This window comes from Aegilops tauschii, chromosome 1, assembly GCF_002575655.3.
Source record: "Aegilops tauschii subsp. strangulata cultivar AL8/78 chromosome 1, Aet v6.0, whole genome shotgun sequence".
In the NCBI taxonomy this organism is placed as follows: domain Eukaryota; kingdom Viridiplantae; phylum Streptophyta; class Magnoliopsida; order Poales; family Poaceae; genus Aegilops; species Aegilops tauschii.
The window spans coordinates 310,663,425-310,675,593 of NC_053035.3; the positions used below are offsets into that span (position 1 = coordinate 310,663,425).

At 43.2% G+C, this 12,169-nt stretch overlaps 2 protein-coding genes across 3 annotated transcripts; both read right to left on the minus strand.

Annotated features, from left to right (window-relative positions):
* Positions 1–592: 592 nt before the first annotated feature.
* On the minus strand, positions 593–6,038 carry LOC109770172 (small ribosomal subunit protein mS47). The gene is made up of 14 exons (XM_020328884.4): positions 5,803–6,038; positions 5,613–5,693; positions 4,940–5,008; positions 4,803–4,866; positions 4,378–4,457; positions 4,204–4,287; positions 3,950–4,034; positions 3,733–3,818; positions 3,505–3,626; positions 1,803–1,863; positions 1,473–1,571; positions 1,295–1,396; positions 1,165–1,206; positions 593–1,091 (listed from the first exon to the last, which is right to left on the minus strand). Exons 1-14 carry the CDS (start codon positions 5,932–5,934, stop codon positions 972–974), a joined length of 1,227 nt encoding a protein of 408 aa, XP_020184473.1. The 5' UTR covers positions 5,935–6,038; the 3' UTR covers positions 593–971.
* A 1,776-nt stretch (positions 6,039–7,814) lies between these two features.
* LOC109770171 (probable trehalose-phosphate phosphatase 2) lies at positions 7,815–11,905 on the minus strand. 2 transcript variants are annotated; one of them, XM_020328883.4, is made up of 13 exons: positions 11,681–11,905; positions 10,366–10,447; positions 10,203–10,283; positions 9,817–10,086; positions 9,593–9,733; positions 9,413–9,484; positions 9,202–9,330; positions 9,061–9,117; positions 8,875–8,976; positions 8,692–8,769; positions 8,464–8,604; positions 8,269–8,361; positions 7,815–8,117 (listed from the first exon to the last, which is right to left on the minus strand). In XM_020328883.4, the coding sequence occupies exons 4-13, from the start codon at positions 10,030–10,032 to the stop codon at positions 8,067–8,069; spliced, it is 1,080 nt and encodes a 359-aa protein (XP_020184472.1). In that variant the 5' UTR covers positions 10,033–10,086; positions 10,203–10,283; positions 10,366–10,447; positions 11,681–11,905; the 3' UTR covers positions 7,815–8,066. The 2 variants fall into 2 exon arrangements, with proteins under 2 accessions (XP_020184472.1, XP_020184471.1); XM_020328882.4 differs by having other exon boundaries at positions 9,817–10,283; positions 11,681–11,899.
* Positions 11,906–12,169: the final 264 nt, after the last annotated feature.

Consider the following 12,169-nt stretch of genomic DNA (forward strand, 5'->3'; position numbering starts at 1 on the left):
GCATAGCTAGCTAGCTAAGCACGCGCATGGCAGCAGCACCAGCAGTATGTGCGCGGCCAGCGGCGAGGCGAGTCGACGGGCGCGGCCGGCATGGGCGCCGGAGGAGCACGAGCCCACCACGTCGGAGCATCGGCGCCGAAGGAGGACGAGCTGGGTGGGTGGGTGAGTGGGTGGGAGAAGAAAAAGGAGGAGAGAGACCGGATGGGACGGATGGGTGGATGGCAAGTGGGGCAGGCAGCACATGCAGCCCGGACAGAGGCGGACGGGGAGGGCACAGAGAGCGCCGCTTTTGACCCAAATTTTCTTCAATTTGAGACGGAAATGGATCCGCGTGGACACGAAACGTACAGCGGGCGGACGCTGTGTCCGTTTGGGTCGCCCCGTTGGGCCAACTTTTGTGTCTGGATAACCCAAACGGACAAAATGGGTCAGTTGCTCTAAATGCAGATGAGGATCATTATTTTTCCCTTTGAGGAGAATAAGATTTGTATTACTCGGATAATAAGTACTCCATCCGTTCCATGTTACAACCGGTTGTGATAACATATATATTATGGGACGGAGGGAGCAGGTTACAATCAATCAGCTAATGTAAGCTGTGAAACAAAGTCCCATTACCAGTGCAACCAACTTGGTCCGGACACACACAAATTCGTTAACACATGTATCAACCATACTGTGATTAGGGCTAGCTTTCTTGAGCAAAACCTCCCAGATTCCTAATATCAGCCACTTACTCTCTGTCAATAGCTGGGATAACTTAGATCGGTCCTCACTGGTACTCATCACGTGCCGCATGGTAAAATGATGCACATTTATAACATTGGACGAAAAGGAAACAAAAGGGCGAGTTCCTCTTGGTGCTCGAATTCTCTACCATGCCAAGGATTCGGCGTATTGTACATGAATAGGTTGCCCTTTGCCCAGCCTAGTTGTTTTATGTGCTGACAACAACAATGGGCTCGGGCAATCTATATGAATGCCTCTCGCTGTTCTGTAGGCAGCTTCAGCTCAGGCTCGAATTCTCCTAGTGGGGCAAAGTAAGAATCTACCATGTCCTCAGAAACGAACTCGAGCGCAGGAGGATCCCACTGCAAGAAAAAACTTCTAAAAAGACTGCACTGAAAAAAAGAAAACAATTGTGCAACCAGCAAAATAAAATACCTTTGGGGCCAAGTCCTTGTCAACCAGTCGCGCTCTCACACCCTGCACAGCAAAACAAGCCCATCATTACTTTACATTTTGCATTATGTCCACTTGGTCACTCTTTCTGCCTTCAACAGATAATACATACCTCACAAAAATCATGATAAAATGGCTTTGAAATGCCATTGATGGACATGCGGTATTCACGCACAAGGCATTCATCAAGTGTCTGATATCTACCTTCACGTATCTACAGGATGGGCACACACAACCTCAGCAACCAGCATAAACACAACTAAACAAAGTTATTTCAGCTTACTACATACCGATCGTAGTGATACTTTCAAAGCAAGTGGGGAGGCCTCTTTCAATCTTTTCAGTGCCAACGTACACCATTCTTCATTCAACTGAGCTGCTTCACTTTCCTGATTACAAGAGAAGAGGTCCTTAAGCCATCTAAACCATAAGCATTGTAAAGAAAAAAGTTCTGTCATTAGAATCAAAACCTTGAATTCCAGAAAAACACGGTGTTAAAGTGGCTAACTCATACGGTAAAATTATCAAAGAGGCAAGTGCATTTCATGGATATAGGCTTGCATCAAGAGAAGTCAAGCAATAAGCATGTCATGGAAGTAAAATGTTGAACCATCACTCACCAATGCATCCACGATCTCTTCAACTGTTTCATGGCTGAAGCATTTATCTATGACCGCCAGCCTAAAGTAACACAAAGGGCACAAATGAGCTGAGCCTCCCACAAAATAAGACATGACGAGAAATTTGAAGAAATCTCAAAGCATGCACGTTAATCCATCTGAACCGCATACAAAAAAACGCATTCATTTAAATCATTTATCATTACCACCACTCCTACTATTATTGGTTTTGGTCTCTTTACAAAACATAAATATTTTACCATTTTGAGGTGACTTCATCTCATCCTTATAACTTGTACTCCATATCACGAATAAGTAACATTTTGGAAACTGACAGTCTTTAAGATGTAAAGTTGACAATTAATTTCTACTGTACTCCCCCCTTCCTAAAATATAAGGCGCAGTCAACTCTTTTTGATCTTCCACGTACCACTTTCACTATGATTTTCACTTATGGTATGCATACAAAATTAGTATAAGATGTATGAAATAAAAATATTTTGCAAGAAAAATATGATGATACCACTTATACGACTTATACATGCTAGATCCATATAATTTTATATATATAAGTGGTCAAAGTTGTGCATTAAAGATCATGCAAAGTCAAGCACGCCTTATATTTTGGTGAGGGAGTAATATATGTATAAAAACAAATGAAATTACTAGATTCTAGAAATACTTTCGAAGACAAATCCATACATATGATTTTCAAAATTCTAATGCGAATATTTAAAATGATAGAAATAGAAAATTTTAGAAGTCTGACTGAATATATGGCCAAAATGTCACCTATTTGTGATATGGAGTACCTTCACTTCATTAAATCAATGCGGTGGCTATCCATATAATAATAAATAGGGGTTTCATCTTTTGGAAGGAACAAATTGGGTTACAGTCTTACAGAAGTTATTTTGGAACAAATTCTAAACCGTATGGGCTATTAAAGAAGGGAACAGAAGGAATTGAGTTCAGCAAGAGAATGATTTATTGAAACTCAGACTAAAGACAAATAACAGAACATAGCAATCAGTGTTAATAAATTAGAGCATGCTTTTGAACCCCCCCCCCCCCCCTCTTACGGCAGCTGCATCTTTCCTGAGTAGGCCTATCCCACACTGGGATTGCCGATTCCTCACCGGAGAAGGAATTAGAGCACGTTTGTTGAAACTTTTCCCTCCCTCTCACGCTGCCTGTATCTTTCCTGAGTAGGCCTATTCCACACTGGGATTGTTGATTCCTCACCAGAGAAGGACCAATTTCTCATCAGAGTAGCTTGTCTGTTGCCTAATGCTTTGCGTAGGCCAAAGCAAAGAGTTATACCATCCCCCAGCTCTTAAACGCGCTAAAGCTTACATTTAAAACGCTTTGATATATGGTTATGAACCAAGCCAAAAACTGAGCCTACCCCACTTGGTTGGGTGAGTGCAGCTACAATCTCACCAACTTGGTTCAAGTCCTCCTGGACACAAATACAGGTTCTTATATGCAATTGGGGGGGGGGGGGGGGGGGGGGGGGGGGCTTTCCTCACAATTTTCCTTCACAAACATTATGAACCAAACAAGCTAGAGGACGACTTCATAGGTTGCGGTACTAAAAGTAATCGTAAGGCTGAAGTGATCAATGGCATAGTAAAATATTTATCCAGATAAATGTTTAGACTAGAATTATGTTCACTTGTATGGTCATTCCATGGCTTACCTATGTACAATGCTTGTCTTATCTGGATAAACAAGGTCCCCGTATTGTGCAAGGGAAGAATCAATAACTGATGGATCATCAGTAACCAATTTTGCAAGTCGTTCATCAACCAGATCCAGGTGCTATCACAAGAAATGGAACTCGTAAGGTTGGTCAATTAATTTGCTAACAGAGTAGAACTACAAAACAAGAAATAAAAAATACATGGTTTAGTCGGCATGATCTTACCTCACTCATTGAATAGTGTGTGGCAAGGCCAAGTGCAACCATATCAACTCCATTGAGTTTTTCACCAGTCAAGGCCAGGTATTCCCCTGCAAATGGATAATTAAAAGAATGATTGTATGTTTCTATATTACATTACAACATACAAAAAACACAAACCAGGGACAACATTAAACTAGTACAAACTGCAGGGAACTAATAAGAACATTGAACAACTAACCAACATGACCAGTTAGGTGTGACAAATAAAATGAGGCAGCAGCATCCGGATGAAAGCCAATATGTACTTCTGGAGTGGCAAACACCTGAAAATAGTAATTATGCACAGATTTATAGTTGTCAATACCCAACTTTGCAATTTCATGAACGCATAATTAAAATGAAGCGTCTAGACAGAAATATTACTGCACTATGATACCCGGCTCCTTAAGAGCAACTTAATAAAAGCAAATCAAGCAAAAACAATTGACATACCGTTCTATCAGTGGCAACGCGAAATGTTCCAGGAATGGAAACACCTCCTCCACCACCCATAGTAACACCGTCAAGAATGGCAACCTATATTGCGATATAAACGTTATATCAGCTGATTATCCAAAAATATCGAGACAAAATGTCCAATTTTAGAAAATGAGTTTGTGTACTTACATGTGGTTTTAAGTATGTGCCTAGAACATAGATGAAACTGTACAAAGTCCTGAAAAAATCTTTAGACTCGTCCAGCTTGCCTAATTCAACATAAGACAAGGTTAACATTAAAGGAAATACCAAGGCATATGACTAAAACAGGTTATCGCTGCATATAAATTTCCACTAGGAAGATTTGGTGTCAGGAAATTAATATATGTACTCTATTTATGCAATAAAAAAACTGCTGTTTCTTAGACCAACTTTCAAAAGGAAATGAAGAATGTGTGAAAAAAATTGAAGTTCCGCTATCATAATCGCTTTTACTTTTCTAATGTAAACGTACTAGAAACTTTAATAAGTTGGTCAGTGTTCCCTATATGGAAGCAATTACCATGTTTAACAAAGAAATGTAACTAAATGATGCACAGCGTCTGCCCACTTACCTTCATTGATAAGTTGGCGCAATCCAACAACATCCCCACCAGCACAGAATGCTCGGCCGCTGCCCTTCATGCAATACACACCTCAGCTTAGATTCGTCTAGTGCCATTAGTATCATGCAAATGATGAAGCACCATACCTTCATCATGACGAAACCAATGTCGGGGCTGTCCTCCCATGATTCATAGAACTTGTTGAGCCTAGCTCCCTATCAAGACAGCAATTCGACTAAAAGTCAGAACCATGAACCAAGATCATGTAACAGTCAGAAATAAATAATACATGTAGTCAGCATAAATACACGTGGATTAAAAAAGCAACACGAATCTGCATGGCTATTAAAGCACCAAATCAAAAGGTTGGAACAATGTGAATGAAAATGCAGAAATTACAACGGGCATGACACTTGTACAACCATATAGGCAAACCATACACCCATAATCAGGTACGCATCTAATGCAACATGTCCTGAATATGCATCTGGGGGTATTATATCTGCTACTACATTGATGAAGGCCCACAGACATCCAATCAAACACCACAAAGCAAATCATCACAAGAACATGATCTGACAGTCAATGTACATTAACATTTCAAATAATCTGATTACAAACTTGATCAAACAATAGTTGTGCACGGCCGCTAAGGCATTTCACCGGATGCCACACCTACAGATTGGCTGAGATGCTCCAACACATCATCAACCACAGAAACGTTTGCCATAGAACACACAGGCATTCCATCGACACCCACACACGATTGATCCAAAGGCGCAGAAACTATTTTACGAAAGAAATGAAAGGGGAACGTACCATAGTGGTAGTGAGGGCGTTGAGATGGCCGGGGCGGTTGAGCACGGAGGCGCGGGCACTGGCCTTGCCTTCCACCAGCACCTGGAAGCACGCGCCAAACGCGATACAATGTCAGCGACGGAATATCTCGCCTCCGATCACGGAGGTGGGGAGAGGCCGCCAAACGAGCAGTCAACCGGCGCGCAGTTACCTCGTCGCTGTCGGGGGCGGCAGCAGTAGCGGGTGACGGGCGGAGGGAAGAGAGATACCTACCGCCCATGACGCCGCGGCGGAGGGCCTCCCCGGCGCGGCGAGCGGCGGCGGCGGCGGCGAGGCTCGGCATGGTGGAGCGTAGGGTTTTGGAGGCGGAGAAGAATGGGAAAAGGAAGTGAGCAGTTATGTGGCCTGTGAGAGGATGCCGAAATGGGACGAAACCATAGCGTGGGCTGGGCTGCAGGGGACACAGGGGACTCTGGGCTTTTACTGCTAGGCTGTCTGTCCCAGTCCAATAGCCTCTGATTCTCAAAAAAAAAAAGTCCAATAGCCTCTGTTTTCCTCACACAACGTTCTCCTCAACCCCCTAAAAAAACAGAAACACTAAAAGAAAAATCTGACGTTTTCTCTGCCAATTTATATTGGTGTGATGATGGCAATTTTAGTTTGCAAGGTCCGATTTTTTTCTGAAAAAATGAACCATGGCAGATTTGCCATGCTCATTTGACATCCTCGGAGAACATGATTTGCCATGAAAAACATTTGATTTGCCATGGTAAAAAGTATGACGTCAGATTTATAGTGTAGTCCAAAAAAGGTTCTCCTCAAAGTCTCCTTTGATTTCAAAGGGAAGATTTTTTAGGATTCCCTAAATAAAAGATTTTTAGCATCTACAATCTTAAAGAAAAACTTATCATTTGGTTTGTAGGATGGAAATCCTTGTAATTCATTTACACTCTATTTTGGAAGAAACATTCCATCCGCCAACCTCTTGGTAGATTTTTTTTTTTTTACTTTTAGACTTTGATTACCAGCGAATGTCGGCTTTTTAAGCATGGTCAAACGAACGTGTTTTTTTTTGTTGGAAGTGCTGCATTGTTTAAGGATATCGGGTAAACCCGAGTTTAAAGCATCCAAGATACAATTCGAAGGGATATGGAACCATGTTCTACATAGTTCATTCCTGCAAACTTCCTTGGCTAATAAGTGAGCGACGCCATTGGCTGATAGTCTCACCCACGAAATCTCTATGCTCCTCTATGGTTAGAAGAAAACCCTTCATCTCGTCGACAAAGTGGACCGTAAGCGGATAGACCATGATAGTTTGTTTACCATCACTTGGAGTCAGACTCAAGCACCCACTTTTGAACCCCCATCTCGACTGCAACTACGACCGCCCTTGTAGACGCCAATAACTCTACCATGTTGGGGTCCAGAGCTGTAGAAAAAAAATAGCAGGTCCATCCCACGAACCTGCCATGTTGATCTCGCAATACCGCTCCTCCTCCTTTACCCCAGTCTTCGGCAATCGGTGTTGGCTTTGATCCATCCCTTTCTCTGGCGGGAGCTGGCGTCCTCCACCACAGGACATCGGGCTTTAGAACGAACGTTTCTTATGGCAAATCCGCCATCACGACAATATAAATTGCCATTAGCAACGTTTGTTTTATCATGCATAAAAATCTGGCATCAATTTTTTAACATCTCCGATAATTTTTACAGTACCAGTTCCAGCCAAATCCTTCGGTCAAAAATAAAAACTCATAGGGCTTTTTGGAGCTTTTGAATTCTTAGGATTGAAAACCTCTTAGATTCATTTGCACTCAAATTTGCAGACAAAAATTCCTCCACTTGTAGAGTTTTTTTTTCATGTACCATAAACAATCTTTTGTTGGAATTCCTAGTTAAGAATCAAAAGGACATTACACTTCAATCCTAACATACAGTTAGAATTCAAGAGACTTGCACTTCAATCCGGTTTGAAAATCATATAGATTCAAAGTGAAGCTCAAATTTTACTTTATTTGCAAATTATTTCATAGTCTGATTGGGTTTGCAGGAGTTAGCCACGCCATGGCGTTGGGTTTGGCTTCAGCAACCACAGCAAAGCATACAATAGATTTTTGTTATGTTGCAACAGGCCAATTTCAGACACTGCGTACATAAGTATCCTCCAGAAGAAATAAATTTGTAAATAAACAAACATAGACGGCCGTTTCAACCATGAAATGTACCAGCAGGAAAAATTTCAGCTTATATTGATATATACTAAAAGAACCTTTTAACAATAAAAGAATGAAACTGATAAGTCCCATTAACAAAAGACAAAAGGTGGTGCCAAAAAAAGTGGCAGCCACATTTACAAAACGCCAAATCAAAAAAGCTTTGGCCTGACTCTCTTATATCAGCCAACTTATTTGGTTAGCTTGTATATATAATTGGGGGCTTCTCCAGGTCAGCAAAACCGTTCTTCCCGTCTGCTCAGCTAGAACCCTCCTTCCATGCTGCCAATGTCCTCAGGAATTCCATCACCTAAATGTAAACATTTCATTCTCAGACTATGACACTCGACTACATGGTTGCCATATCAATAATGCATTGTCGATAATTTGTAGAAAAGACACTGAAGCACTGGTAATGTCTTCTTATTTTTTCTTTACAGAGGATAAAGAAATATATGTACCTCAGATGGATCCCTCAGGGAATAGAAGGCATCACTGTCCTTGGGCACAGATGAAACCAGAATTCCAAAGCCATGGTTGTTTGCTTTCAGAACCTAAATGCACCAAGATGACAACTTTATATACCTCATCAGAACTCTAAAGAATTGTCGTATGGGTTTTGCATGTTATGCAAGCAAACCAGAGACATGACTTACCTTGAATGCATCTTCGTCAGTCTTGTCATCTCCGACATAGATGGGAAGAACATCATCACTCTCGCTTAGTCCAAGCGATTCAAGCAAAAATTCCACAGCTTTCCCCTTGTTCCAGTCAATGACAGGGCGAACTTCAAGAACCTGCAATCAAGAACACAGCTGAATAAAACAATGCTACAGTTAACAAATAATTTGATATAAAGCCTGGTGGCTGTGCATAATATTCACCTTCCTCCCATGGGTAAGCCTAAGACAAGGGTAATCCTTCAGAACAGCAGTTACACGCTGATGAACTGTTTCGTAGTCCTACAAAGCGATAAACAAAGAGAAGATAAGTGTCCAGCCAACATTTTAAAAAAGAAAGTGTTTCTGATATATGAAACTGAAAGGAACTCTTAGATGTAGACTTACATGTGGTGCAACGTTTCGGTAATGCACAGACACGCAGAACTTGTTATCTTCCATCCTTGCACCTTCGATGTCCTTTATACTCTCACTAAGATTTTCGAACACCTGGCAAGCCACCAAGGTGAGCAGCCTGAACTATATGTTGTAACATGGCATCATAACCTTTAGAGTTTAGACATTGATACATACCTCAGCTATCATAGGTAAAAACTCACTTGCAGGTTGGAAGAGATTGACCTCTTTACCCTATGAGTGAAAACAAGTGAACAATTAAAATTGCGAAACAGAAGAAAAAATCGTGTTGGAACAAAATCAAGAAAGTTGCTTCACCTCTGAATCAGTGGACCTAACACATTCCACATGGTGACCATTGGACTCAGACTTCCTAATAGGCCCCATGATGTCCATTCCATGACTTCCAGCGTAGTACAGCTCGGTTAGTTTCACAAAGTCAAATACCTAGAGGGACAGAAAACTTTAGGTAGAAGAAAAATAGAGTAAGAAAGGAGTCGAGATGTAGAATCTGGTATAAACAACATACCTTGTCACGAGATCTTCCACTAATGATTGCAGTCGGGAAAAGTGATGCTACATGCCTCACAGCAGCACGCATCTGTGAAAAAAAATCTTTAGAAGCAGAATGGAAAATTCACTGATATTGTAACACATACATAGAGATGACAGTTCAAACTGTATGTGGAGCAAGGGTTTAAAAATAAACCTCGTCAGACATTACTGCATTTGCAGGATTGTCCACAATAGGCGAAAGAGTTCCATCATAATCAAGAAACAATGCCAATTTTTTTCCGCGGGCAAGCTCAGTAATTGCCTCGAAGGAGCCTAAAGCAGAAGGATAATTCACCTACAAAACAAAACGATGGAAATAATTTAACGGTGTGTGGTTTCCTTGTAATACTATCAAATGCTATAGAATCAAATACATACCATCCAATTACGATATCGCAAATCAAGATCATCAGCTTGAACATCATGGGGTAAGAAGTCCTTGCTTTGCCTCTTACGAGGAGGTGATGAGGCCAGCATCAGATCAAGCCATCCGGCAGCACGAACCTCTTCGATCTTGCTGGGAAGAGGTTTCTTCTTTGGGGTGTTCAGGTAAAGCCCAGAAGATGGGAAGCTAGTAGGTGTTGTGTACGTCATAGGCAAGGCTAGTGAAGGGAGAGGATCAACAAAAACAGGAGAGTTGTGGCTTGTCTTCAAATCCATACACAGAACAAGACTTCCTGTCAGTCTTGTTGTCAAACTACAAACTACCAACAACAGAAGTAGAGTGCAGGACTGAAGAATGAAACAGAGAACACTCAACCAACCCTCTTATCAATAAAAAACGGGGATCTTTTCGTCACTGCAAACGTGCATGCAACGCATCCAACTCAGCAAGCGAGAAGACCCTGCATTTTGTGTCAATGAACAAATTTAGCAGGGGGGGAAAGTAAATAACTGAAATAACAAGGAGAATATCCGGATGCATACCGGTTGATATCGCTAAGAGGAAGGCTCCTGTATCTGACGGGCCCGCTCCAAGAACAATAATTGAGTAGAGTCACAGCCAACACTGCATTAAGAAGAAAGACGACCACTTTGTTATTTAATGGAACACCAAAACTAAAGCAAGAACAGCTGAAAACACTGCTCGGGTTGCTTTACAAAATAGCTAGTACATTTGTCTTGCAAGTTAAAATAGGAAATAGAGCGGTTCAACTTTCTGTATAAGAATCCTGGGCGACAAGGAGAAATGAGAAGACACGAAGGTGTGATTCCATTTATGCACCACCAAACATTAGTTGGAAAATGACATATCATCCATCCATCACTTTTTTAACCGAACATCCCACCCATCATTAGCAGCTCAAATTGACAGCATGGAACAAAATGACACGGCTACAGAAAGTAGGAACCGCATAATCCAAGCTTGAAACCCCAAACCCTGTGTAAATCCTAACACAATAGTACAATTGACCGGTGGAAGTTTAAATAAAGAAGGAAGAAGGTAAGGAAAAACAACTGTTGAGACGCAAATCGAGAATGCATACATGGACAAGTACAAAGCATGTGCACATGGCCATTACTAGTGCTAATAATGGTGGCAACAAGAACGTAAACTATAACCCAATAATGGATTAGCTGAGCTGCCGCTGTGCGTTTTCATCTCTGATGATGGATGGAACCAACTGAGGGATTGGATAGGGATAGCGCAGTGCACCAATCAAACAAACCCAAGCAATCAATCTGCCTTCACATCATAATGGAGCCCGGGCGACGCAACATGCCCCGCGCAACGGCGGCAGTGAAAGCCACAGCCCCCATCAACCCCAACCAACCAGGACAATTGGACGCGACGACAAGCCCAAGCCAGACTACCTTGAATTATTTTCTCAAGACAATTAGTCTCCCCTTCTCTCCCCTCGCAAGTTGCAATGCGTCCAAAAAGGATTGGGGAAAAGGGCAAAAAGAAGGTACGGTCATGGGACCCTCGCGAAGAATCCCACACCGCCAACCACCGCCACCGCCTCGATCCATCCACGGCCATGACCATGCCGTTACCCCTCCCCTACCCACAGATCAATCGATAGCCAACCAAAAACACCCGTCTTTCGGGACGGAGACGGCTTTTACCGCCATCCGTTCCCCGTCGGGCGGCCGGTCCCGGCCGGACGCGCCGAGTAAACAACCGGAAACCAATTCCGCGCGAGATCTACTAGACGGACGCCGCAACGGGGTCGCAGCCAATTAAAACGAATCCAGGGAAACCAACGGCGGCGATCGATACAGGGATGAGGAGCCATACCGGACGGAGAGACCTTCTCCGGGACGCTCCCAATGCCGGCGCGGGCGAGGCACCAGAAGGGGGGGCGTCAACGGCGGGGCGGGGGAGGAGCAGGTGTTGGGGGGTCTGTGGTTCGGGGGCCGGAAGGAGAGGAGACCGGGGCGGAGGAGGCCGCGTATTAATAGGCGGCGACTCTCCCTCCCTCCCTCTGCAGTAGCTTTCTCTCTCTACCCTTCCCCCGCTCTCTCTCTCTCTCTAGGATCCTGGGAAAGGTAGTTACCCGCTGTTTCCGTCGAGGGCGTTACGTTTCGCTTTCGCACCTCACGGGTGTCGCGGTGCGACCGGGGGCGGTGGGGCCGGCCCCGTCTATCCGACGTGTCGTGATCTGGACTGGCCACGTGGATAAATGGACGGCGATGGGCGGGTCGAACGTCGAAGGGAGGGGATGGTTGGTTAGTTGGTTTGGGCTGGAGGGGTCCACACGTGCGCGAGTTAAATTAAAAAAGGATA